The 26,482-nt window shown below is 52.7% G+C and overlaps 2 protein-coding genes across 6 annotated transcripts in view; one reads left to right on the forward strand and one right to left on the reverse strand.

Annotated features, from left to right (window-relative positions):
- Positions 1-2,667, forward strand: part of SEC22C (SEC22 homolog C, vesicle trafficking protein) — a 66,546-nt gene extending 63,879 nt beyond the window's left edge. Inside the window, exons 7-8 of the transcript XR_003908960.1 lie at positions 2,074-2,199; positions 2,471-2,667. The gene's annotated coding sequence lies outside the window, so the exon portion shown is untranslated. The remainder of the gene's footprint in view (positions 1-2,073; positions 2,200-2,470) is intronic.
- The window catches only part of VIPR1 (vasoactive intestinal peptide receptor 1), a 34,091-nt gene extending 16,240 nt beyond the window's left edge, over positions 1-17,851 (reverse strand). For all 5 annotated transcript variants that reach the window (XM_029940416.1, XM_029940418.1, XM_029940420.1 and 2 more), the window contains exons 1-3: positions 17,656-17,851; positions 6,925-7,033; positions 2,120-2,227 (exon numbers count right to left, since the gene is read on the reverse strand). In XM_029940416.1, coding sequence (XP_029796276.1) covers positions 2,120-2,227; positions 6,925-7,033; positions 17,656-17,733 — 295 coding nt within the window. In that variant the 5' untranslated portion in view covers positions 17,734-17,851. The remainder of the gene's footprint in view (positions 1-2,119; positions 2,228-6,924; positions 7,034-17,655) is intronic.
- Positions 17,852-26,482: the final 8,631 nt, after the last annotated feature.

Here is a 26,482-nt window from a genome sequence, read left to right on the forward strand (position 1 = left end):
TCCCCCTGGTTCTCCATTAGGTCTCTCCTGTTTTCCTGCTAGACCTATGAGTGCAATCATATGGTTTCTGTCCTTCTCTGCCTGGCTTACTTCACTCAGCATGACACCCTCAAGGTCCATCCACTTTCCTACGAAGGGCCATATGTCATTCCCTCTCATTGCCATGTAGTACTCCATCGTGAATATATACCACATCTTCTTGATCCATTTGTCAGGTGATGGACATTTAGGCTTTTTCCATGTTTTGGCTATTGTTGACATTGCTGCTATGAACATTGGGGTACATGTGCTCCTATGCATCAACATTTAAATGTTTATTTATTTTTGAGAGAGAGACAGAGACAGAGACAGAGACAGAGCATGAGCAGGGGAGGGGCAGAGAGAGAGGGAGAGAGAAAGAATCCCAAGCAGGCTCCAGCTGTCGGCGCAGAGCCCAACAAACTGTGAGGTCATGACCTGAGCCAAAATCAAGAGTTGGAGGCTTCACCAACTGAGCCACCCAGGCACCCCCTCTGAATTCTTCTCTAAGTCCTGCTCCTTATTAATCCTTCCCCCTCCAGACCTGCTCCTCCCTAGGATCCTCCCAGCTCCGAACCCACTCCTCCCTCGGGTTCTCCCCACCCCAGACCTGCTCCTCCCTCGGGTCCTTTAGTCTTTTTTTTTTTTCTTCCTTAGTCTTTGATGAGTCTCCCAGTTCATCAAACTTAAACCCAAGAAGGGCATGCTGGGTCCCTCCCTCCCCGCATGAGCCTCACACACCCTTCCTGGGTAAGTTTCCCTCTTCTCTCCTCTGCCACACTCTAAGTCCAAATCATTACCACCTTTCACCTGCCTTGTGAAAGGGTCTTCCCATTGCATTACTAGAATCCCTTCTTCTCATGAAAAATTTGAATTACTGATTAAAAACCTCAACCTAAATTGGACCATGTCAGTTACTGGCTTAATGCCTCCAGTGGCTTCTCAGTGAACTTAGGAAAAAATCCCATGTCCTCAGTCTGTGCTCAGGGCCAGCATGGTCTGGCCTCCGCCACTGGTCTCTTTCCTCTCCTCCCTCCTCTGAGCTGTCTCTGCTCCAGCTGCCCTGGCCTCCACTGCATTTCCTGAGTGCTCATCCCATAGACTGCTGACTCGCCCTCTCAATGGTCCCCCAACCCAGGATCTTTCTGACCTCCAGGTTCTCAGACAGCAGCTCAAGCAGCACCCTCTCACGAGCCTGTCTATCCGTGAACACCTGCCTTGATATTGCGCCTTACCCCTTTCTCTCTCCTGGCACTTCTTACCATTTGTGATACATGTTTATTTTCTTGCTAAATGTCTCTTCACCTAGAGCACTAGGTCCCTTTGGGCAGACAGCATGGCTGTTTTAATGCTCTGTTTGTCTAGCCCATACTTGTAATACTAGTAGATGTTTAATAAACATTTACTGAATGGAAGAATGGCTGAATCCATGCAGGAAGTTTCTTTAGTTAATCAGCAACAAGAAAGCCCAGTTCCTAAAGAGGCCCCTCTTCTGTCCCGCCTTCTGTGGGAACATTCATTTAAGAACATGATAAGGTGTGGGGCAGCTGGGTGGCTCTTTCAGTTAAGTGTCAGACTCTTAATTTCAGCTCAGGTCACGTTCTCACAGTTATGGGATCGAGCCCTGCATCAGGCTCTGCACTAACAGATCAGAGCCTGCTTGGGGGTCTCTCTCCCTTTATCTGCTCCTCCCCTGGTCATGTTTGCTTTCTGTCTCTCAAAGTAACAAAAATAAAAACAAATAGGACAAGGCATGTATGCAAAGCCCAAAAGGTCATGGGCTCCAGGCAGGGAAAGACTGAATCATGACCAGTCCAAGACAATGGGGAACATGGGAGACATAATTTAGTCATGCATCTGTCAATCAACTGGTTATCAATTGCTGAGCAAATACTTAGCGAGCCCTTCCCACATGCATGTCTTTTATGTGAAGAGCTAGTCAAATCCCACAAATCCTTCAAAGACCTAGTTCTGGCACCTGGTCCACGAAGACCCTCCCCCCTTAATTGCTCATCCCCTTGACCCCTTTCCTTTTGCCTTCTCACTTCCTTACAGGTGAGTACCCACTCCAGCTGGCACCACTTCCACCCAGGGCTCTCACCTTGAACTGGGGAGAAGAACTTATAGATGTGGGGGCAGTCCAAGATGACCACCTGGCCCAGTGGGGTGGCCGGCCAGCAGGTGAGGTTGTCCCACATCTTGCTGCAGCCTGAGGGGTGAAGGCAGAGGACACAGAGGTCAGTGTGGCCGCCAGGGGCCTCCAGGCTTGGGGCCTGAGCCCCCAGGCACCCATTCTTCTTCTTCCGGGGGTAGCACTGCCCTGCCCAGACTGTAAAGGGCCTGTCCAGACAGGGAATGGGGAGGAGGCATGACTCCAGCTCCACGTCCCTCATCGAGGGCTGGAGTGCCCCCTGGGGGTGTTTTGGACCCTGATGGGTTTTGTTTGTTGCAGAGATTGGAAGCCTCACCTGGCATGTGATGGGAGATATTCTGCAAGTGGAGTCTTCTGCCATACTGTCAGACAAGCCACTGGGCCTTTGTGCAGGTGAAACTCTTTTGTAATGACCAAACGAAGCCGAATCGGGCTCTGTGCTGACAGTTCAGAGCCTGGAGCCTGCTTCCGATTCTGTGTCTCCCTCTCTCTGGCCCTCCCCCACTCATGCTCTGTCTCTCTCTGTCTCAAACATAAATAAAACATTAAAAATTTAAAAAAAGGTCGTTCGAGGTTTTGGAACATCACATCACCTATGGCAATGTTGGGCGCGAACCTGCGTCAGTGAAACAACCGCCATGTGTACCAATCCACATCTATAGCTACCGCATTCCCAGAGTTTATATTTATAGGTACAACCTTCAAACTGTGTCTTCTTATCTTTTAGTGTGATTGTGCATGAATATGTACATAGTATTTTATTATAAATCACTTCCCTTTTTATGCTCCTTTTACAACCAGAACTTCATTAAAAAAAAAAGAAGGTACACCTCCTGAATTTCATTTTATAGTAAAGGAGACATTAGAAAATATTTGCTATAAAAGGAGGTGTTGGGGAGGATGGGATGATGGGTATATTGGGGTTTGGCTTGTTCTCGAGGAGCCTTTGTAGAACTCAAAAAGCAACATCGGTGCCCCCAACTCGGTCAAATGGTGACTTGAGCTGTGGGGTGGTGGCGTTCAGGACGGGCGTTCAGGGAAATCCCTGCACTGCAGGCCGTGTTTTCCACCATGAACATATTAGTCCTGAGGGCTGCCTAGTGGAGGGTGCACAGTGGAGTCCATAGGGGGCTGCTTTAACTGGCAGATGCATGGTTTTGCCTGTTCAGGGTCTGGGCGCCCCTGAGGGGCTAGGACTCCCCAGGATCCCCTTCCCTGGGGGAGGTTAAATTGTTTCTTTGCAACACTGCCAGTCCCATAGATTTTCTCAGGAAACCCAACCCCTGAGCCAAAGTCAATGCCAGCTTGGCCCAGCCCAGCCCAGCCCAGGTCCGAAGGTTCCTAGGTTCTCAAGAAGGGGGCCTGGGGGGGTGATGGTCATGGAGAGGGGCACTTATGGGAAAGAGCCCTGGGTGTCATATGGAAACCAACTTGGTAATAAACTATTTAATTAAAAAAATAAAAAATAAAAGAAGGGGGCCTGGGGAGAGGAGATGAAAGGATGTCACCTCATGGGCAAGAGCCTCGGGGCTCTGAGTGCTGGGGTGGGCTGGCAGGGTGGGGGGGATGGCAATGGAGGAGGGGCACCTTCCGAGACTGCAGCAGCCGGGTAGCACCTGCGGCTGAAGGCTGAGAACACCTGCATCCGTGGGGCCTGGCCGGAGAACACAGCCTCCCTTCCTTGGCCCCAAGCCCTTCAGTCTACTCCATCAGAAGGCTTCTGTGGCCTTCCTCCGGTTCCTGACCCCTCCCCTGCTCCTGTGCCAGCCTCTCTGGAGGCCACGGAGGGGCTCACTGTGTCAGGCAAATCCTGCTAGTGGTTCAAGACCCTATTGATAACATCAACAAATATTTATGTAGCCTACCCTCTTTAAACACATAACTGATTTAACCTTTCCATTTTACAGATGAGTAACTGAGGGAGGGAGCAAGTAGGTAACTAGCTCAAGGTCACATTGCTTGTGAAAGGTGCAGCCTGTTCACAGGTTCATATGTTCCGTCTCCAGCAAACCTCCTGCGCTCCTCCTCTTCTGAAGGGCTCAATGCCCGTTCCCTGGGGGATTTTGCCCTGCTAGACCCTGTTTAACTGTCTCTGACAGTGCTGGGCATACCTTGTTTTGTAGGCCAGCTATTGTGTCTATGTCCTTGCCAGACTTAGAGCTCTCTGGATCTCCAGCCACAGCATAGTTGGCCAGCAGATTTGGAGCTGGGTCCCTGGCCCTGAGGTCAGCATCATCAGAAGTGACACAGAGCGAGGGAGATGGGCGCTGCCTTTGGGTGGGGGGCTGTGCTTGGCCTCAAGGAGTCCCAACACCACCAGGACTGGGCTGTGAACTGTCCGGGGGCTCAGGCCAGTGGACATGGCAGGGGACCCTGGGAAGACGGGCCACTAAAGGTGTGTGATCAGGGAAGCTTCCTGGAGGAGGCAGCAGGGTCAGGAAGCAGAGAAGGGAGTAACAGCTAAGAAAATGGTGGAGCAACTGGGGGGCTTGGTCGGCTAAGTGTCTGACTCTTGATATTGGCTCAGGTCATGATCTCTCAGTTCGTGAGTCTGAGCCCTAAGTCGGGCTCTGTGCTGACAGTGTGTGACAGTGTGGAGGCTAGTTGGGATTCTCTCTCTCTTTCTCTCTCTCTCTCTCTCTCTCTCCCTCTTTGTCTGCCCCTCTCCCACTCATGTTCACTCACTCCTCTCTCAAAATAAATAAGTAAACTTAAAAAAAATTTTTTTAATCAGAAAAAGAAATGCTGGCTATCTGGAGAGCCTGTTTTCCTGGGTTGGGCCTCCACAGGCCCCACCACACATGTCCCCAGGCCCACAGAGAAACAGGGCTCTTGTTGGCTGTGTGTGCTCCCTCAACGAGAAAGGGACTGCCACCTCAACAAGAAAGACTGGGGACTGGGGTGGGGGGTGGCGAGGCAGGGTGGGGGCTTCCGCTGTGCTCTTTTATAGATACGTGTGCACCGACAGACACACACAGACCAGCACTCCCAGGCATACATGCCAGTACACATACACGTATGCCTCCTTGGACATGGGAAGACAAGATACAAGCAAACAGAGGCACAGAGAGACACACGCAGCTCCCAGACACGCATGCACGGATGTGAGTGGACACAGCACAGATATTCACACTTGTGCATCCACGATCACTCACATGCGACACATGGAGACACAGCGCAGCAGGCAGATACATCCAGGCATGTCCAGGCTCATGCAGACACATGCTCCCGACACACAAAGACACTCAGAGTCTGACATCGAGCTTACAGACCCCAGAGGCCCATGCAGCTCCAGATAGACATGGGCTGGGAGCACACACCTGGCTGTGCCTGAACAGGCTCAGAGCCCCACCCACACAAGGTCATGGGCAGACTCACTTGCCCTCCTCTGGATCCCAGGCTGTCTTCCCGGTGACAGGATGTTGGCACTCGACAGACACCCTGTGCCAGCAATTACCTCACTGGGATCACGAGAGTGCCTCTACCTCGGGGCCTAGGAGGCAGTGCAGTGGGGGCCTAGACTCGGGGTCTGGGCCTATCTGGGCTACCTGCAACCCAATATACTACTATTGAAGGTTGCTGAGACAGTCTGCTGTGTCTCTTGCCTCTCTGACCTGGAGGGTGGGTGAGCGCAGAGGCAGTGGGTTGTCTGGCCACCCCTCATCCAGGTCTCAGACTTAAGGCCTCAGGAGACAGAGGCCTGTCTTTCCTCAAGAGCTGGGGAGGTAAAGGCCATCCGTGAGGCTACACACACTCACTTCCAGTGCAGGAAGCAGATTCTGGGCACCAGGGCCAAGAAGGAGGGATCCAGGAAGGGTTGCATAACTGTCAGTCTCAGAGAGGTGACAGGAGACGGGGGTGCCTGGGAGATATAAAGATGTTCCTGCTCTGAGCAAGGCTGTTACATAACTGCAAGTTTGGCCTCAGGGAGGTGACCTGGTAGGGAGGCCCAGAGCAGGCACATCGATCCAACCTCTCCAGCCCTTCTCTGCCCTCACGAGCCTTGAGCCCCATACCTTCCCCCAATCCCCAGAGGCAGTCTGCCAGGTGCCTCCCACCTTCCCAGCCTCTCTGCTTCTCCCCGGCTTGCCTGCCCTTCAGAATCTGGCCCAAGGGCACCATTCAAAGAAAGGCCTCAGGAATCCCTCCCATTACTTCCCCAGCTGTCCTGCTAAGTGTGGGACACGCTGGGTAGGGAGGTGTCATCTGATGTGATGGCCTTACTGGCTCCAGGCAGCTGGGCAGCCTCAGCAGGAGGGTGCCTCTGGCGCCCCCGTCAGGCCCTCACGCTCCAGCCAGAGCTGGTATGTGCTCAGCCTCTGAGTCTGTGACTTGTCTCATCAGCTGCACAAGGAGTGGGTGGTTCACCTGGCCTGCTGACTGTGGGTTGGCATGGGGAGGGAAACGTGTGTGCCTCGTGGCCTGTGTGTGTGAGGTGGCACCTCTGGGTGCAGAGCTTGGGGTTGGGAGGAAGACGCTGGGCGTCAGAACCCCCAGTTTAGTGTGTTCTCCTTAGCTCACAGCAGGACGCTTCCACACCTGGGGCAAATGATGAGATCAGAGAGGCCCATTAGGACTTCCTGTCTCCCTGCCTACCAACTTCCGGTGGCGTCCTCTCCTCACCCCCAGCAGCTCCATGGCGCCATTCCCATCTGATACGGGAGGGAGGAATGTGCCGTGGATCTGGGCTCACAGAGTGAGGAGAAGCAGGCCTCCCTGGGGGTGTGCGGCCATCTCCTCCTGCTGGGCCTCACCTGCCGTGTCATTCTCCTGCTGGGCCTCCTCTAGGCACCGCTTGTGCTCCACCTCGATCTGCTGCAGGTAGTAACATTCCTCTTGCTGCAGGATGGTTGCCCGGGTGCTCTGGGGAACAGAGACAGGGAGGGGACTCGTCAGCCTCATCTACAGCCTACCTCTTGTCCACAGACTCCAAGAGCATGAGACCCACATGGCCTGTCGCTTGACGGACCCAAGTTCTAGACAGAACCCCAATCCCAACACCAGATTAAACCCAACCCTGACCTGGACTAGACCCAAAGCTTTGCCCATAGTCCCCAAAGCTGGGTCTGCCTTGAGAGCCTTGTCGTGGCTTCCTGGTGGTTCCAATAGTGCCACAGCTGTAACAACTTTGTCCTTTTTCTGGGTGGCACTGCTCTGGCACCTCTCTGTAGAACTCAGAGCCGGCCCTCTGGTTCTGGTACCCTCCAGCCTGGGTTGGAAGTACTCAGTGCTTGCCTCAGACTCTTCGGATGAGTGGGGCCCTGCTAGTGCTACCTGGTTACAAGGCCTTGGTCCCTGGAGCCAGGCCTGGGAGGAACCCAGGAGTCTGGATGCATCTTCCAGCCCCTGTCCTACTTCCAGGAACCTGTTGCTTGGTCTCCGGGGTTACCGGGGAAAGGGACACTGGCCCTCTTTACCCACATGTCACCTGACTTCTTAGCTTCTAAACAATTGAAGCTATATCAGATCTAATAAAGGAGGGGAGGTTTCAGGAAATGAGGGGACCCTCTAGGGTGTCTTATCATCCCTCCAAACCTCCTCTGTTCTTGCTCCTGCCTCCGGCAGGTGGGGAGAAGAGGGATGGGAAAGCCCAAGGCTCTCCCCTCCCCATTCCCACACCCTGGCCAGGGATCAGGGTTGGAGCCAGACCCATGTGCTGGCATGGGGGGTAGGCGGGCATTGGCATTGGGGCCAACAGGTGAGCAGGGGTGATGGCTGCCCAGGAACAGACAGGAAAAAAAAAAACAAAACAGGTCTTGGAAACCACTGGGTGGTCAAGGGCAGGTGAAGGAAGGAACCATGGAGGAACCACTGAGCTAATATAGCTCATAGCTAATAGAGCTAATAGAAGCTTCCGCTGGTCTCTTTGGCTTTAAGGAAGTGGCTGCCACCCATGGGCAAACCTCCATCAGCTTCCTTGTTCAGGGAGGAAGAATGCCATAGTCCCCAACACGGCTGTTGGGGAATGTTCAGCAAGGCAGCTCCAGAATCAGGGACTCTCAGTGTCTCTTCCAACTTGTTCCTCCTGCCCCATGACAAGGTCTTTACCTCTCTAGTGTCCTTGTAGGCCAAATGGGCCTCCACTACCTCCCCTGCTGACTCAAAGGCTTGTTGCAGTGGGGTTATGGGGGCAAAGCATATCTTTCCTTAAGTGTATCCCCATCTGGCCTGGTACCAAGGGTGTGACTTTGACCACTGTTCAACGTAATGTGATCCCCCCCAGAGGGATAAGCATTCCAGGTGCCAGGGAGCTCTCCATTGTTATAGAGGAAGGGGGTCTAAGCTGAAGCTGGACAACTCAGTGCCCAAGCGCCTGCGCAGCTGAGTCCCTTCCACTTAACTCTCTCATCCCTTGGGAGGCCTTGGTGGAGTCTCCCTGTCACAGAAGTCCTCACCATCTAACTTTCCCACATGCAGCTAAGCACCACAGCTGGCCTAGCCCAGGTGCAAAGGTAGATGTCCTTGTCCAGGATGGCTGGAAGCCCCACTGGTTTCCATCTTGGACTGCTAACTGTATCAGCTAACTGGGGTAACAACATTATCTGGTGAAGTCATTTAAAACTTGGCATATGGAGAGTAACACAGATCCATTATGTAGAAGGATATATGGGTTTTTCTGTATAACTGTTTGAGAGAAAATACACGAGACTTGAAGGAAACGTGCCGGGGCCCCTCTTTGGGGGTCCCATTCTTCCCTTCTTGCCCAAAAGCATTACTGAGGCTGAAACACTCAAGATGCTCTGTCTTAAGTGATCTGTGGCTGCCTTATGCTGTTCAGGCGTGGGAAGAGGGGTGACAAAAGGACCCCAGAGGTGGCCTCTGGAAGAAGAACCTGGGGATTGGCTTGTGTCCCACTACTGGTCTGTCTTGCTTGCCTGGAGCATGCTTCTCCCCAAAGTGCCTTCCCAGCCCACTGCCCTCCAGTAACAGGGTTTGTTCTGCCTTCTGCCCATTCTCCCCTCCTATCCCCCCACAACATGAATGCAGGATGGATGGGAGTAGACGTTTCTTGTTGCTGCCTTTCTTCCATCCTTTACCCTCCTCTGGTGCCACGTCCTCATCTCTTTCGGGGAAATCACACCTTCCCCACTCCTAGTTCTTGGGGTTCTGATGAACCTTCTTCTAAGAAATCAACACGTGATCAGATTTGAGCCCGTCAGAGCATTCTGGCCTTAATGCCTGGCACATGGCCCAAGTCAGGCTGCTCAGAGGCAGCAGGCTTATTTCTGGAACTTTGGATTGAGCGATTAGACAAGTGGATTTGTCTTTCCCACTATACTGCAAAACTCAAAGAATGCAGGGGCTGGAACTACTGTAACCATCTTGTTGCTTCTTGTGTTGTGGAATACAATGATGAAAGTCACACAAGTAAAGGCTGAATAAAGAGATGGAGAAAAACTAGATCCTCTTGACATCATCTAAGTCCCTGGATGCAGCCATGCCTGCAAGTAGCCCTGCTTCCAACAACATTGAGTCAGTGTTTTTCTTTATTTCTTGCATCAGTTGAGTTTGAGTTTTCTATCCCTGTAACTAAGAAAGTCCAGACTAGTGCTCTGAGGACAGGATAATGGATGCCCTCATTTGCTGGGTCCTCTTAGGCCAGAGCTGTGGCCATGCTGTTTACCAAGAGATAACTCTTTTTCAAAATCGCTGCAGACATCGTAGGATTCCTAGTAGCTTCTGATGGTGGAAGGCTTTCAGGTCAACTTCTCTAGCCAACTCTGCCTGTGTCCCCCAGCAGCACAGCCACAAAGCCTTTCCAGAGAGGCAGTTCGCAGGAGGAGGGCCAGGAGGGCCTGGGATAGCCTAGGAGCCTGGAGTTATCTCTGAATAAAGTAAGGGTAGTCTGGAAGATGAGCTCTCTCTTTACCACAGCTTAGTTGAGTGCTAGACCCCATCTGCAGAAGGGTAGAGGAAAGAGAGACCCAAAGAAAGATCTGAAGTCACCTAACAAATGCACATTCCTAGATAGGAGCTACATCTCTGACCATGAGTCTGGACTGTATCAATCCCTCTCCATGGCCTTGCTTTGGGCCATCTGGTCTACCACTGCCCTTGGGGGACAGGGCCAGGGCAGCTCCCTGTAGTCCTTATCACTGAGGAATTCAGGCAGACTTTGAACTTCCTCTTCCACTTATTTCCCTATGCTAAACATCCTCATTATCCCTCTGGACTCCAGACACACAAAGTTGGAAAATTCCCAGCCAGATATAGCCAAGGCTACTGATTCGAGGAAAGGGTTCCAGGGTGGGATATAGCTGGGGTGTGGGCTTCATAGAGAATGGGTAGTAGAAATGGGTCTTTGAAGATGTATAAGTTTGACAGTTAGAGGTGGAGTAAGAACATTCCAGAAAGTAGGAGCAGTGTGTACAGAAGTATGAAGGTATAAAAATGCCTAATACATGTAAGGTTGCAAAAGCCTGGGGTGACTGCAGCAATGGGTCCTGAGGCATCAGAAGACAAGTTGTGGGATAGAGGCAGGGGCCAGGCCTCATCAGTACCTGCCTGGACCAGTGTACTAGGCTTCAGCCCCACCACCTGAAACCCAAGTTCCCCAAAGCCTAGCAGTCAAAGCCCACCCTTCAAAACTGGCATTCAAGTCCCTCCTTATTTCTATGACAGCCTACATTTTCTGACTTGTCTCCTGATGCCCCAAGTGGAGAGGAGAATGCAGGGCTTTGTCTCAAGCCCTCACCAATTCTGTTCTGGGCTGAGCTCCATGTGGGCTTAAAGTCACCTGACCTTGTGGGTGGGTTGAGGTGAGAGTTTCAGGCCTGAGTCCGCAGTACCTTCTCTATCACAAGAATCCCTGAGGCCAGAAGAGGAGACCCAGGCCAGAGTGAGGAAGTCTGTAACCTCCCTTCAATCTGGGTCCTCATATGTCCCCTGCCATGGTACTGGCTGGAATGTGGGAGGTGATGGACTAGAAGCTGGCAGGAGAACCCTGAGTCTCTGGTTGGGGCAGGGATTAACCAAGTAATGTTAATTCCACCTGCTTACTTGGGTCCTTTCCTCTCTGTCCCCACTGTGAGCACTTTCTCCTGCTTGTGGGGCTCCCTGAGATCTGGGGTAGGGTGTAGATGCTGGGGGGCTCTGAAAGACAGGGTGGAGGGCTGACTCAGCTTTTGTGGGTGCCATACCCACCCCTCAAGGGAAGCTTGAGCCCACAGTTATTGTCCGGGAATCAGAACCCCCAGCCTCATCTGGGGACAGAGAACTGTGGTGGGAGAAGCTAAGGGAGACAGAAGCAGCATAGTGGGGGAGGAGAAGTCCCTCTGAGGGCCAGCTGGTTTCTGAGAAGGGTGACAAATGCAGCAGGCTAGAGTAGGTAAGATGAGAGAAAGCACTTCTTGCCTGCAAATTACCAAGTCCTTGGAGCCACCGTGAATGATTCGTGTTTCTGAGGCTTGTCGAGGAGGGCCCTTTCCCCGGCCAGGCTGCAGTGGTCTCATTTACTGTTCTCCCTTCACCAGCTCATATCCCATGATTTATTTAAGAAGAAAAACAAGCTCTTCCTGCACAGTCTGTCATCAGAAGAGGGGAAGAGGTCACCAACTGACTCTGGAAGTCTCACAGCCTCGTGGCCTCACTCAGCCCTCTGCACGGGGCCCTGACACAACATCTCGCCCAGACACTGCATGTGTAAACTGAGTCCTCTTTCTCCAAGAGGCAGAGGATTTAAACCTGAGTCTCTGCTGCTCCTGCCTCGCTGGCCATTGCCATGGTGAGCCTCTGCAAAGAAACCTCGAGAGGCTCCGTGCCCCTAAGTACACCTCACAAGAAGGGCCCTTAGATGGGGCCCGGCTTAACCCCAGGCTGAAGTCTGGGACCACACTGCAATATGGAAAGTTCTTTTTTGCTCCAAGCCCAAACCTGCATCCCTGTGTTTCCCTCTGTCCTTACCCCTGCACCTCATACACAGCACCCAGAGTTCAGCCTTTCCCAGGAGGAGATATGGTTGGCAAATTTTGGATAGAGGGGAGGCTTTAGATTATCAGCAAAAGGATATAAAAATAGATAGAGGGAGGGACGCCTGGGTGCTCAGTCAATTGAGTGTCCAACTCTTGATTTCGGCTCAGTTTTCGACCCCAGGGCTGTAGGATTGAGCCCCGCATCAGGCTCCAAGCTGAGCAGGGAGCCTGCTTAAGATTCTCTCTCTCCCTCTGCTCTTCTCCCCCCCACCTCCTCTAAAATAAAATAAAAAAATTTAACTGGGGTTCCTAGGTGGTTCAGTAGGTTAAGTGTTCAACTTTGGCTCAGGTTATGATCTCACAGCTCATGAATTCAAGCCCCATGCCGGGTTCTGTGCTGACAGCTCAGAGCCTGGAGCCTGCTTCGGATTCTGTGTCTCCCTCTCTTTTCTCTCTGCCCCTCCCGCGCTCACACTCTGTTTCTTTCAAAAATAAATAAACACTTAAAATTTTTTTAAGTAAAAGAAAAAAAGAGGAAGAAATCAGACTGCAGCATGGGGTGAGGGGATGCCCGACTTGAGACCTCCCTTCTGGTGGGCTCAGTGGGTAGGACCTTCAGACAGCCTGGGCTCTGCAGCACATCAAGGCTGTGGTGAGACCAGGGTCCCCTCACGTGGCTGGACAATAACTGCTGACCTTTCTGGGCGGTTCCCTATTGCCACTTACGTGTGACCCTGGACACAGTCCTGGGGGTGGACAGTGCTATCATTTGTCCCCATTTTACAGATGCAGCGGGAAGACTTGCCCAAGGTCCTGCAGCAGGAAGAGGCCAGCTATCTGATTCTGGAACCTGTGGACCCATCGGGCTCTGCCACCTCACCAAGGGAGACTGCTTCTTCCCAGGCAGCTGTAGCATGCTGCGAGCTGCCCTGGACCTCAGGAGGTATTTTTAAATTCATAAAATATACAAATCTGAAGTGGCATCCCAGGGAATTGTCACACATGTGTACACCCATGTAGGCATTGCCCAGATCAAGCTATTCCACATTCCACATCACCCTAGGGGTCTCCCTTGAGCCCCTTCCCAGTAGGATGAGGCCTGATTTCAACTTCTTGGAGTGCCCTCTGCAAAGCTGGGAGAATGTTTCTCTTTTCTGTGACTTCTGGATCCCATAATTTCCCTTACCTACCTGTTCCCCTACTTCCTCCCTACTGCTCTTTTCTCCTCCTCTTTCTCCTCCCTCTCCCCTTTGCCCCCACTACACCCTCTCCATCGCTTTACCAATTCAAACACAAAAGCCAGAATGAAGAGCACAGCCTGAGAAGCTTGTTTGGGGTCCTGTGCGCCTTTGACCACGTTGCCTTCTCTCTAGGTCCTCAGTTTCCTCCTGTGACTCTTTGTTGCCCCACTATTTCAATAGGGGAAAGGCTGGACTCTGGGCAGTGTGTGTGGGGTGCAGAGAGGGAGACACAGGGATGCAGGTTTGGGCTTGGGGCAAGAAAGAACTTTCCATATGGCAGGGGAGGACAAGGGCTCTCACATTAGAATACAAGCAAAGATTTCAGCCTGGGGTTAAGCCGGGCCCCATCTAAGAGCCCTTCTTGTGAGGTGTACTTAGGGGCATGGAGCCTCTCAAGGTTTCTTTGCAGAGGCTCACCATGGCAATGGCCAGTGAGGCAGGAGCAGCAGAGACTCAGGTTTAAATCCTCTGCCTCTTGGAGAAAGAGGACCCAATTTACACACATGGTGTCCGGGGGTGATGTTGTGTCAGGGCCCCGTGCAGAGGGCTGAGTGAGGCCACGAGGCTGTGAGACTTCCAGAGTCAGTTGGTGACCTCTTCCCCTCTTCTGATGACAGATTGTGCAGGAAGAACTTGTATTTCAGATAGCAGGGGGGACTTCCTGAGAGATATGGACCCTCACATCATGAGCCACAGAAAAGGGGTGCAGATAAAGACTGGGCCATGTCCCAGTGAGGGGCGTGATGTCCATGCACCCAACCAGCTCATTTTACAGGCTCATCCCAACCCAGGCAGAAATGCTCCTTTCCATCAGACCCAAGCTCCCAATAATATCACCACGCATCTGGGGGTCCTTGATGAAAAGCTGTTTGGGGATATTTGAACACAAGATATTAAGGAATGCCTGTTCATTTTGTTAGGTGGGGGGTGGTATTATAGTTATATGGGAAAGTGTCCTTTGGTTTTAGAGATGTATCTTAAGATAATTTGTAGTACAAGGTCATCATGTCTATAATTCACTTTAAAATACTTCAGCTAGAAAAGGGAAATGTGGCAGATATTAATTGTCAAACCTAGGAATGGGGAGGACCAGCACTGGGAGTTTCTGTCCGGCCATTTTGCTGACATCACTCCAAGGAATGGGTATTTCCATGCTCATTGTAGTATTCTCCTTTTTAAACTATATTTGAACAATTTCACAATAAGGTTTGATTAAAAAGTCTCATAATGTGGTGGAGAGATTAAACTGTGTTTCTCTCTGAGATACATCCAAGGTGTGTGAGAGACTGCACATATTATACATTTGTAGTGGGAAGGGCAAGTGTGAGAGGTTAAGTAGCAAAAGCAGGGGGAAAGGGACAGGGCCCAATCTTGTCCCCTGGCCCCATTCCTGCATCCACGTCAGAGGGGCAAGAGTGAGGGGTCCCTGCAAGTGGCAGCTCGGCCCAGGCTGGGCTGCCACAGAGGCTGCCCACCATGTGAGGAGGCCCATTGGCTACCACCCCACTGCAGCAATGTTTCCTAAAGCCCACAGGGTGATCCACTGGAGGCCAAGAGAGCCTGGCTGGCTGTGGAAAGCCTCTGGAGAGGCTGGAAGCAGATGGCCAGGGCAGGATGCCTACAGCAGACTAGGCCCTTCAGGAGCAAGTGGCCAGCAACTGCCTCAGAGAGAAGTTAGAGGAGCCAGATCTTCCCCAAATTCCTGGGCCTGAGATGGCCCAGGCAAGGGGGTGGCGGGGGTGCAGGAGACTGGGAGCTTCTTCCTCCTTCTGGGGTCAGGCCCATTGGTCCAACAGAGTCTCCTTTATAGTTTCTGATGAAAGGTTGGCCCATTTGGTCAAACTTTTTGGGGCATTGTCTTGTCTCCTCCAGGGAGCCTTCCCTGACTGTATTTCTCAGCTACTATTGCCTCAGTTCTGGGATATCTTCCTCACACCCCCTGGGGCCTTCCTCCTGGCTCACTGGCTCTGTTCTCCCTGACCAGCCTAAGAATCTTCCCAGGGAAGGAAGGACCTGGGTCCGCTCCTCCTCTGACATCCCTCCCCTTGTCCCTGGGCTGGGCATTGCCCTGTGCAGTTTTGCTACCAGTGAGGAGCCCCGTGCCTGCTGTCCAGCGGGTAGGGACAGTAGGAGGCGTGCCTGACAGGTGGCCTTGGGGCAAACTTCCTCTTCTGAGACACTAGAGGTTTTCTTTCCTTTTTTTGCTTCCCTGTTCAGAGATTTTTCCCTTCCCTGACTGAGGTCAGAGCACCATAAATAGGAGTGATAAGGCTTTGGGTCTTTAAACTGAACTTTGCAGCTGCCATTTTATGACTCTGATAACGTCAGCCCCCTCAACCCTGAGCAGGGCTGAAGCAGGACTGCCTGGTGTCCAATCAGTGGGGGAGCAAGTGGTGGCTGGTGGGGAGAAGTGTGAAGTGGAGAAGGATGTGGGGAGCCCTTCATGCCAGACTGCCCTCACCTAGTCCTGGGTGAGTCCTTTCTCCTCCTTCTTCAGGCCCAGCCCTACATGGGCTGTGGGGGACAGCAAAGATGATGGACCGCAGCCCTTGATCCCATAGGGTGGTCAGAAGAGCCCAGGCTGGGAGGTGGATAGGGCTGAGGAGTGGGGTCAGAGTGGGGAGGGCTGAGTGGGCTAGAACAATCAGGGAAGGCTGTCTGGAAGAGGTGATAGAGTAGGATGTTAAATGAATAAAATGTGGCAGAACAGGGAGCTGCAGGCATTGGAGGAACCAGGCTTGGATTGCCTTAGGAAGTGGAGGGAGAAGTGGAGGGGGAGGGACAGATGTGGCCTAGCACAGCAGGAGGCCCTGCTGATAGCATTCTGCCCCTGGGCTGAGAAGCCTCCAAGGATGGGGAGTGAGGTACCAGTGCTGGTTGCAAGAACTCTGGCTCATCCGAGGAGAATAGGAGTGGTGAGAGCCCAGTTGGGAGAGCCAGAGGGCTGTTGGCGAGGCCTGGAAACTCCAGGACAGGTAGGGGGCTCTTAGTGGTGCCAGGGCTGTGGAGCTGCGGCCTCAGGGTCGGAACCAGGTGAGGCTTTGAGTGCTCAGGAGTTGGGTCTCTTGTCTCTCCACGGGAGGAGGGGAGGCACCTAACAATTGTTGTTACTAAGTTCTGCTCCCAGGACAGGCAATGAGCTTCTCACCTCCAGCATATACAAGACCTTAGCTAGATGGAAACACAGAGATTCCTGCTTTGGTGGAGGTGATGGTAAAGGAGGTAATTATGGGCTAGAAGAGAGTAGGTGATCAATATACTCTACCGACCAGCAGCCAAACTGGAGCTGGTGCCGGACCCTGGGACCCACTTGGGTTTTAGGTTCTGACTAAGCAGCAACCCCAGATTCCTCACGTCGTGGGGTAGGGAAAGAGGGAAAATCAACCTCAGTCCTGGTCTGATGGGGAAGTGGGGGAATAGATGTCTTTGGGACTTATTTTGCCCATCTGTAAAATGGACTTAGGTGGATTCAATGAGTGTTGAGGTCTTCCCCGATCTTAGAGGGAGATGATCTATCTGTCATCTCCTGTCCTTCAGGTGAGCCACCCATATCCACACACAAAGGCACAGTCACACATTAGAGGCATACACATACCTGTGTGGGGATGAAGCAGAAGTGGGAGGAAGAGGATGCAATGCCTCTTGGCATTCGCACCTTGCCCAGCTTTCCCCATGCTCATGTCTGGCCGTTCCAGATAAACACCACCCTCAACCCCTCACTGCCCACCACCTTCCTCCTTGGCTACTTACCTTTCAGCTCTGCTCAGTGGGAGGGCACAGGAAGGACCTGCCAGTCAGCCGCCTTATCCCCAAAGACCCTTCCCAACTCTGCGTCTGCTGCTGAGACGTTACTCCTACATGTAACACACAACGCCCCGCAGACACCTCCAGACAGGCACAGCACACAACGACGACCCTCATAGCCTCCCTCCCTTACACCCACAGGAAGACCTACCAGGCCTTCCATTTCAATCGACCACAGCCCCCAACCTTGCACCCACTGACTTCCTCTCCCCACGCACAACGCAGCCACTACACCGAAGGCAAGCTTTAGGAGCACGCTTTTTCCTGGCGCCCCTCCACCGGTGTCTCAGATCACCGAGCTGAGAGGGCTCCTAGCAGCACTGGGAGGGACTAAGCGCGACCGAGATCGACTAAGCGCGACAGAGATCCCATCCCTCGGGTCTAGATCCAGTCCCAGGCTGAGCTGGGAGGCGAGAACCAGTGCTCCTTACAGACGTGCGCACGGACGGCCCGGCTCCCGCCGTCCCCCACTCCACCACGGGGTCGTCCGGACTCGGGGCGGGGGGAGGGGGGGCCGGCAGACACTCACCGCGGGGCCGAGGGCGCAGGCGAGGACGCTAGCCAGCACGCATAGCCAGCGAGCTGGTGGCGGGCTGGTCTGGCGCATGGTCCACTGTGAACCCGCGACAGGCGGCCCCACGCCAGGAATAGCCGGGCGGGCGGGGCACCGCGCGATCGACGGCGGTGAGCCGGCGGGCAGAGTGGCGCTGCCGCACGGTGGCCCCTACACGAAGAGGCGCAGCTCCGGACTGGAGGCGGGCCCTGGGGGGGGGGGGCTCGTCTGACAGACGGCGTGACTAGCCAATGGATCGGCAGGGGCGGGGCCGCCGTTCAGGTGTGGGGCGGGACTGGGGGCGCCCTGGTCCGTGGGGTGTCCCTGCGATCTCTCCGGGGATCACCCACATCAGTCCTTCTCTGTCGTCTGGCATTCACGTGCCTTACCCCTTCGGACCGCATCCTCGGGAGTCTCGAGATCCCAACACGCCACATCTTCCCTGCTTCGCTCACAATGTTTCCAAGCGCCTGGTTGCAGTCTCCCACTCCCACACGCCCCCCCCCCCAAGCCCCCCCCAAGAACGCTCTTCAAGTCCCCCTTCGGAGCCACCTCCACCAGGAAGCATCCCTGCCAGCCGCCCCATTTCCCATTTCTGTGTGTCGGAAGACAGGTGCGGGCGGGCGGGACTATGAGACAGGACAGGTCACTTCTTATTCCCCAGGCTGCAGCCTGCGTAGGGTCCTAGGTCGTAAGCGACCTGGAGGTAGGGCATGTGGTTTGATTAATTTTCAGTTGCCCCAACTCACCCCTCGCCAACAAAGGCAGAGCGAGGGGAAACAAGGGCGCAAGTGAGGCCCGACTCTTGGATCCTCGGTGCCACCTCTGAGCCAAGGCGACCTGCCAGGACGCGCTTGGCACCGGGTTCCCGGACCCTTCACAACCAGGGGGGAGTGATGGCAGGTCCGCGCCCTCACCTGGCTCCGCCAGGGCACCTCCCGAGGGAGGATGGGCCGAAGTTCCAGCGCCCCCATGCGGGGAGGGAAGATCTGTCCCCGGTGCTCCGGACCAGGCTGCGCAGACTGCCTAAAACGAAGCAGGCCTCCCTCCCCTCCCCTCCCCCTCCCTCTCCCTCCCCTCCCTCTTCCCCTCCCTCTCCCTCCTCCTTCCCTCCCCCTCCCTCCTCCTCCTCCTCCTCCCACCTTCCGTGTTTTACAGCCCAGGTAACTAAAGTGCAGAGAAAGACCTGGATTCGGGCCGTCTGTTTCTGGTGCCTCACTCCCAGCACTGGGCGAGTAGGCCTCTGGGTAACAACGGATCCGCCTGCCTCCACTGCGCGTCCTCAGGGCTCAATTTTATTCGACCCTAGAATGAGGCTTAGGTATACTGGCTCAGTGCCCCGGGAGGTCTTCTTGTAGACCAAGAGCAGGTGGCTACCTTGCCCTCTTTCCAAGGACTCGAGACAGTGTGATGGAGGCTGGAGATAGCCACAGTGGCGCGGCAGAGATTGGGTAGATATTGGGTATTGATGACAGTGTTCAGTGGAGAGGCAGAGTGCCTGCGTCCCTGGGTGCCTAGCTGGAGGCATGCTGTTTGAAGGAGGTCCAACTCCAGGCGCTGGTTGACTGACTAGCCCGAGTGTCAGAGTCCCCTGCAGACTCACCTGGGCTTCCTTCTCACAGCGTGGGAAACTCCGCCACTGATTTTATTGGGTGGGATGAAGTTATGGGGAGTCAGGGTAAAGCCTGGAAGCGATGAGCTCCCAGCCCCTCCTCTATTTAAGCTTATTTGGGGTGCTAGTTTGCTTTTCTCCTCTCCTTGTCTCACTCCCTCCCTTGCACATTTATTAATAGTTTGCTGTGTGCCAGGCTCTGTGCTGTGCATCATTAAAAAGGTAGATAAGGAACAGCACCTCCTGATGGAGGAAGACCTGGAGAGCTGTTACACTCCCCACAATTTCTACCTCCTTTCAGATAAGCTTGGACAGAAGCCCTTCCCCAGATACGAGAACTGTGGAGATGCCTCTTACCTGGCCATTCTGGGGTTTGGAGCCAGCCTCTCAGTGGAGGACATGTTTGAACAATCTCCAGACTTCTCCTTGGCCATCTCCATTTCTGGGGGCCGGGTTAGGCTCAGGAGCTAGGAGTCCTTGACTCCCCTTGTGACCCTGAACAGTACCCCTTCTCAAGCCTCAGTTCTCCAGCAGGACAGTGGAATTGGGTCCCAGTTCTGGGGAGTCACCTCCACTGGCACAGTGCTAGATGTGGCACATCCATGGGCTTTGCCTCTCATAAACCTTTGGCCATTCTACACACACACACACACACACACACAACACTTAGCCAGCCACAGCGTACAAAAATCCTACCATTAAAGCTTCTCTCTTGGTCTGTTGAAGTTCTCTCTCTGAGGACAGGAATCTCAGATACTTGAGAATTCATTGAGAAGAAGGTGGTGAGGACTGGGGAACAGTAAGGAACAAGACCCCACTTTGCTGCCTGACACTCTGGTCCAGCAGGTGGCTGGTGGGAGGGGAGGAGACAAAGGAACTCAAAGCTCCCAACTGGGGATGGACTGCCTTTCCCCTCGCTCTGGAGGGGGTGGTCCACAAGAACCCTCCTCTTTAGCATCCTGGGCAGGCTGTAAGACTGATTGGCAGGGCCTTCTCAGTGCTCTGGTCCTCTGGCAGTCAACCCTCAGGCTCCCAGGAAGGAAGCAGGTGACTAAGGGAGAATCATTTCCCTGCAGATTCTTTGCAATGAAAATTATCCCTTTGTTCTTTCAGAATTGTTCCCCTGGGGCACCCACCCTTCCTTACATATCAAAAGGCACAAAACAAATTCAGACGTGGAAGAAGGAACAGGAAAAAAAAAAAGCAAAAAAGCAAAGAGAAATAAAAAATTGAAAATTTCAGCCAAGGTTAGATGTGACCATGTTGTTGTTATGAACTGTTCCCGCTTGTTCAGTTCTGTGTTCTGGAGCATCACCTGAGAGGATCCTAAGGGGTCTTTTGGGAAAGCCCACCTTTCCCCTGTCCCCTTATCTGGGAAGGCTGGGGAGGGGGCAATATCAGAAGTTGAGGGGCAGGGCAGGCAACCTTAGGGCATGGGAAACAGTGACTGGGATCTCTGTTCCCCATCCAGAGGTGGCCTTTGCTTCACCAGTCCAGGCTTGGGGGGTGGGCCACAGCTACCCTCTGCTTCCTGTTCCTCCATGTCCTTTTGCATCAATTCCTCCATGGTATATTTTTTCTTGAGGTGTCCCTTCCTGGATTCCTGGAATCTGTCCCCAGTCTGTGGCCCAATCCTCGCCGTCCCCCAACCTCCCCTCAGCACCCTTCTGGCTGCTAGAAATCACAGGGGTGCTGGAAGATTGGGGGAAAGAGAAAGAGGCAGTCACTTGCCTTTCCCCGTGATGACAGGCACGACAGGAAAGACTCTGCAGTTACTCATTTGGAGGCTGCCTGGCTTCCTGGCTGCCTGCCTCATTCCTGCAGTGGGTGCCACTCTAGCCTCCCCCAGTCCTTTCCCTTGTCCCTGAGTCGTGCACTCACTGCTTTAAGGCTCCCAGCTCAGGAGCACGCTGGTGGTGCGGTGCTGCAGCAGAGGGGGAGGGATACCTGGGGACACGGTGTGGTGTTGGCCTGTGCAGTGGGGCCACTCAGGGATCTGTCTGGGGTGTCACTGCTCCAGAAGTGCCCTTCCAGAACCATTCATATTGTTGTGTGGTTGCAGTCTGTCTAGGCTTCTGAACTGCCCTTCTTTGGGGCCAGTTCTTCCTGGAAGAAGATGAATTTTAACTCCAAACTGTGATTTGGTGGAGGGAGAGAGGGGTCCAGACAGGTATTTAAGGAAGCAATGTGTCCTCCATCCTGTCTTTAACAGCAGGCAGCATATAGCATTCCTTCATCCTCCAGATATCACCTACCTACAAAGGTACTGGCCAGCAATGGGCCCTCCAGACGTCACAGCAGCTCAGACACAGGCTTTTCCTCTGGGGGGAGCCTAGCGCTGCTTGAGCAGGATGCTAGGGGAATTTCTGGTAGTGATATATGCACTTAGGGAGAAAACAAAGTTCATGGGAGTTCAGGTGGTGGAGGAAGAATCATCCTGACTTGCCAGGTGGGGAAAGGAAGCCCAGAGATGGGTTCTGAAATGGCTTTTGCCATCCCAGCCTTCATCCTGGAGGTCAGGGCTTAGAGGGAACAGAGGGGACAGTGCCAGCTTTAGGTGTGTGGATTCAGGTCTTCTTGTGAGCAGATGCTAAGGTGGAATGAGGACTGTGAATGTTTATGGGATCTCAGGGAGGCTTGTAAAGAGGGAGAAAGCAGGATTAGACAGAGCCTCCACCAGACTAGCAGGGAGCTCCAGAGCAAAGAGTGTGCATGGCACATGGATGCTTTAGTCAGTCAGGTCACTGTTCTAGGTTGATGGTAGAATGGGGGTGGGGGGCGGCTGTCTGGCTGTCTGGGAAGAGTGGGCCCTCACCTCAAATAATCCTGGGGGTGCTACCGCTAGAGGCTGTCAGCTCACTGCATTCCTCATAGATGAATGGCATGTTCTTTCTTGAGAGGAGGTCCAGGTGATGCATGCCTAAGGCTACCACAGAGGGGAAACTGAGACATGGAAACTGAAGGGAGAGGGAGAGTGCCTGTTCTGGGAGATGGGAAGTGGAGACTTAGATCTTCTATCCTGGGAGAGAGCCTAGTCCTTGCACAGAAGGGGCTTTCCTCAAAATCCCAAGGGTCAGTTCAGTCCAGGGGGTTCAACAGTCTGCCATCATGCAACCTGGCTTACAGGTCATGGTGCAGTGATTTTGGGAGACTTTAGAGGAGAGGACACCCCCCCCCATTTACTCTCTCACAGCAGCCACAGTGTCTTGGTCAAATGCTTACTGCAATGCCTTTGTGTGCACGTGCATGTGAGTGTGTCTATGTATAAGGGCATGTGAGTCTGTGTCCCTGTGAATGGGCACACCTGCTCCCAGCAGCATGTCTGAGAGCACAGCTTGGCCAGTGTTTTGGGAGGCGGAGTTAGGGGCAAGGTTCTGGGTAACTAGGGGCAGAGAGGGAATGAGTCTCAGAGAGGGTGCCCAGGATCACAGTACCAGGCTGTCTCTCAGAGCTCACTCCTGGGGCAGTGGACCCCCATGGGTGTTGGAGTACTCCCACCCAGGGAGCACTCAGACTAACCCCACAGGAGTTCTAAATTTACACACTCACCTCCCCACCTCTTGGCCCTGTGTTCCTGTAAATCAGTGTGTAGCTGACCTTGGGCAGGGTTTCTAGAAAATAAAATAATGTGGGTGGAACAAAACAGACAGGGTGGGTAAGTAACATAATCAATGCCATGAGAGAATACTGTGTGTGTTAAAAATTTAAGCCTATCCATTGAAAAAAAAATAGAGCTCACTATGTAAGTCTTAAACAGCTAGAGGAAGGAAAAATGAAACAAAGAAAACTCTACCAATTCAATAAAAGAGGGGGAGGAGTAGAGACAAGAATACATGGTAAATAAAAACATAGACTCACATATCAGGAATAACTATGAACATAATCACCATTCTTCATGCGAATGAAGGAAAATTAAGATGGAAAATGTAAAATAGTTCATATTATTAGAATTTTCAGTCTATCAAGTTGTTTGGATTATAGGAGAATTCTAAAACCTTTAAGAAACAGATGACTTTTATGTAATCAAACTGCTCTAGAGCCGCAAAGAAGACAGAACGTTTTCCAAGATATTTTATGAGGTCTCGTAATGTTGATATTAAAACAAGGCATGGAGAGCACGAGTGAAGGAGACTGTAGTTCTGTTTTCTAACTTAATGGGTATGAATAAATAAGTAATTTTATGAATTATTTTAATATGCCATTCAATTTAATGTTTAATTCATGTTCATACATCAACATCGAAGCAAAAAAGGACAGGGGAGACAATGGAGATAAAGCATGGCTTTGCAGTGGGGACAGGTCGGGACTGGTCTGTCGTGCCTCAGACAGGACACTGCTGGTCATCACCCGCTGAGGTGAGGTCACGTGAGCCCAGCAGGTGTTTCTGCCAAGGCAAGTCTACCTGCCAGGTGGGAGCTGAGACAGGAAGAGAAAACCTTGGTTGCTAACATGGAGGCTGCTGTTTCCAGAAGGGGATAAGCCCAATGTTGGACTGTCATGGGCAAGTGATGGGCCCAATGCTGGGCTCTTGTGGGTAGAGAAGACAGAGCACAACCTAGGCCTGGGAAATGTCAGGCACACCCATTATCCTGGTCCTTGCTGGGCTGGGGTGAAAGCATATGGCTGACTTCCTCTTCCCCATCAACAGGACGTAGGGTCTTACCTGGGCCCTTTGCAGCAGCCACCGTGTGACTTCCAGACTGTAGGGTGGGCTCTAGGACTGGAGCTGTGGTTGAAGATTGGGAAGCCAGAACAAGGGACCTGGGCTAGGTGGGGAGAGCCTGTCTACAGTCCCTCTTTTGGTCCCCAGCCACAGAGTTCTAGCAAAGAGCCCCCTGGGATCTTTACAGTCTAACTGTCCCCACAGATGTATGGTTATACTCCTTAAATGCATCTTATTATCATCTCATTACTATGATTATTATCAGAACGTCAACCCCAGGCTCTGCCCTTTGATTTTTCTGAACATGCGGTAAAGGATGGGGGGCAGAGGGGCCCTTCATGTGAAAACAGACTATTTCAGGGTTCCCATGAGAGGGGCAGAGACCCTGCTGGCTGCCCACAGGCTGTGAAGGAGCCTGCTGCCCGGTGACTGGGCGGGGGACCAAGGTCTGCTATCGGCAGTCTGTCGCTCCCAGGCTAGGGCCTCACTGGAGCCAGAAGCCCTCGATTCCCTTCTCTGCCTCTCCTTTCACGTGGGTGGGACTCTCAGTTCACAAACTCCCAGGTCCAAGAAATACAGCTTGTCTTTACTGGTTTAGAATTAATAGCAACTTTATACCCTCATCACACAGGGTGGCAGACCATACCTCCTCCCCCTTTCTTGGGTTCCTGAGGGGCTTGTGCTGGGAAAGTATCAGGGAGCCCCTTCCTTCTTTTCCAGCCTTGGACCTCACTGATTGATGTCAAAACTCTCATTAGTCCAGTCTTATGGTGCTGAGGCTTTGGGGCCGGAGAATCTTGGTGGGGTCAGCGGTCTTGTGGCCAGGGTCTAGTACCACAGTCCCCTTCTCAAGGTAGGGAGCCAGTGGATGAGGGCAGGGAGTTCAGCACTGTTCAAGCAAGGCTATCTCAGGGAGTCCCCAGGAGGTCCTCCCCTTCTCCCCCCGCAGGGTCAGCTCCCTCCTAGCTTCAACCCTGCTTGGTGGGGAGAGATCCTGCCCAAGAGAAGACTCCTTGCCTGGGAGGAAAACAGCAAAAACCAGGTCATGATCTCCTTGCCAAGGGGGGGGGGGGCCCACTCCCAGTCGGCCAACTTGGGCCATAACTGCCTAGGGGACCATTCTGAGGAGGGAAGGTAGCTCCTGCTTTAAAACAGCCTTTCTTCTTTGGAGAAAAACTAGAGAAGGTAGCTCTCAGCATGGAGAGTCGGGGTCTGGGGGGCTGCAGAGGGGTGGGGACTGGCAACCCCACTACAGAGATAGACTCGCAGAGTGGGACTGCCTGCACAGGGCCCGGAGCCAGACCCAAGAGTTGCTCTCAGTCTAAAAGAGGTGGGAGGTAGAGGGTCGAGGAAGGAAAGATGAGGGGGCTTGCGGGGAGGGAGCTGAGGAAGGAAATTTGGGAGGGAGGGAGGAAAGGAATGAACAAGGGAAAACCAAATACAAGAGCCAGGGGAATGTCTCCCCAAGGAAAGTTCACCGGCAAGCCCCTCCCTGCTCCACCCCTCCCTTCCTGGGTCAGTTCATCTTCGTCTCATCCCTCACCTTCTCAGGGCAGTAGCTTCTTCATAATGTCTGGCTTCTCCCTGGCTCCCTACTCTCCCATCTCAGCAGCCAGGTTGGTGATTATTATCTTTTAGTTTCTTAAGAAGAGCTATGAAATATACAACGTGAATAAAATAATATAATGAGCTCTCTTGTTTCCAAATCACTTAGTTTGTTCCCTGTGTCCGCACTCCAACCTCAATCATTTGGAAGCGATATTTATCTGTAAATATCTCACTACGTATCTCCAAAGGATAAGGAGTCAAAGAAAAAAAAAATAACCACCATAGCTATCACACAATACCATTTTACAACCTACGCTCCATTCCTTAATAGCATTAAATATTCAGGTTTTTTAAAACTTTTCATTCTTTGCCCTATAACTGCTTTAGAAAAAACCCAGTTGTTGGTTTAAATCAGGTGCACACACTGGAATTTAATACAGAGGTGCCCTCCATATCTCCTCACCCTGCAAACCCTCTTTTGAAGAAACTGGGTTGGTTCTGTCAGCTAGCTTCCCACAATCTGAGTTTCCTATTTGTATTTCTGTGGTGTTATTTAACCTCTCTATCCAAGGCTGATTATTTTAAAATATAAGTGAGATCTGGGGTGCCTGAGCGGCTCAGTCGGTGAAGCATCGGACTTTGTCTCAGGTCATGATCTTACAGTTTGTGAATTTGACCGCAGCATCAGGCTCTGTGCAGACAGCTCAGGACTGGAGCCTGCTTTGCATTCTGTGTCTCCCCCTCTCTCTGTCCCTCCCCAGTTTGCACTCTGTCTCTCTCTCTCTCTCTCTCTCTCTCTCTCTCTCTCTCTCTCAGAAATAAGTAAAGATTAAAAAATTTTTTTTTTAATTTAAGTGAGATCCTGTTCAAGTGCCTGTGGACCCTGAGTGAGTGCGCCATTGGATCCTTGGCCTCTGGTCTTGTCTTCTGTCACACTGGGCTGGCTCTCTGCCTTTCTAAGAACTCATTGCTGGTCGACT

Source organism: Suricata suricatta, chromosome 5, assembly GCF_006229205.1.
Source record: "Suricata suricatta isolate VVHF042 chromosome 5, meerkat_22Aug2017_6uvM2_HiC, whole genome shotgun sequence".
Taxonomy (NCBI): domain Eukaryota; kingdom Metazoa; phylum Chordata; class Mammalia; order Carnivora; family Herpestidae; genus Suricata; species Suricata suricatta.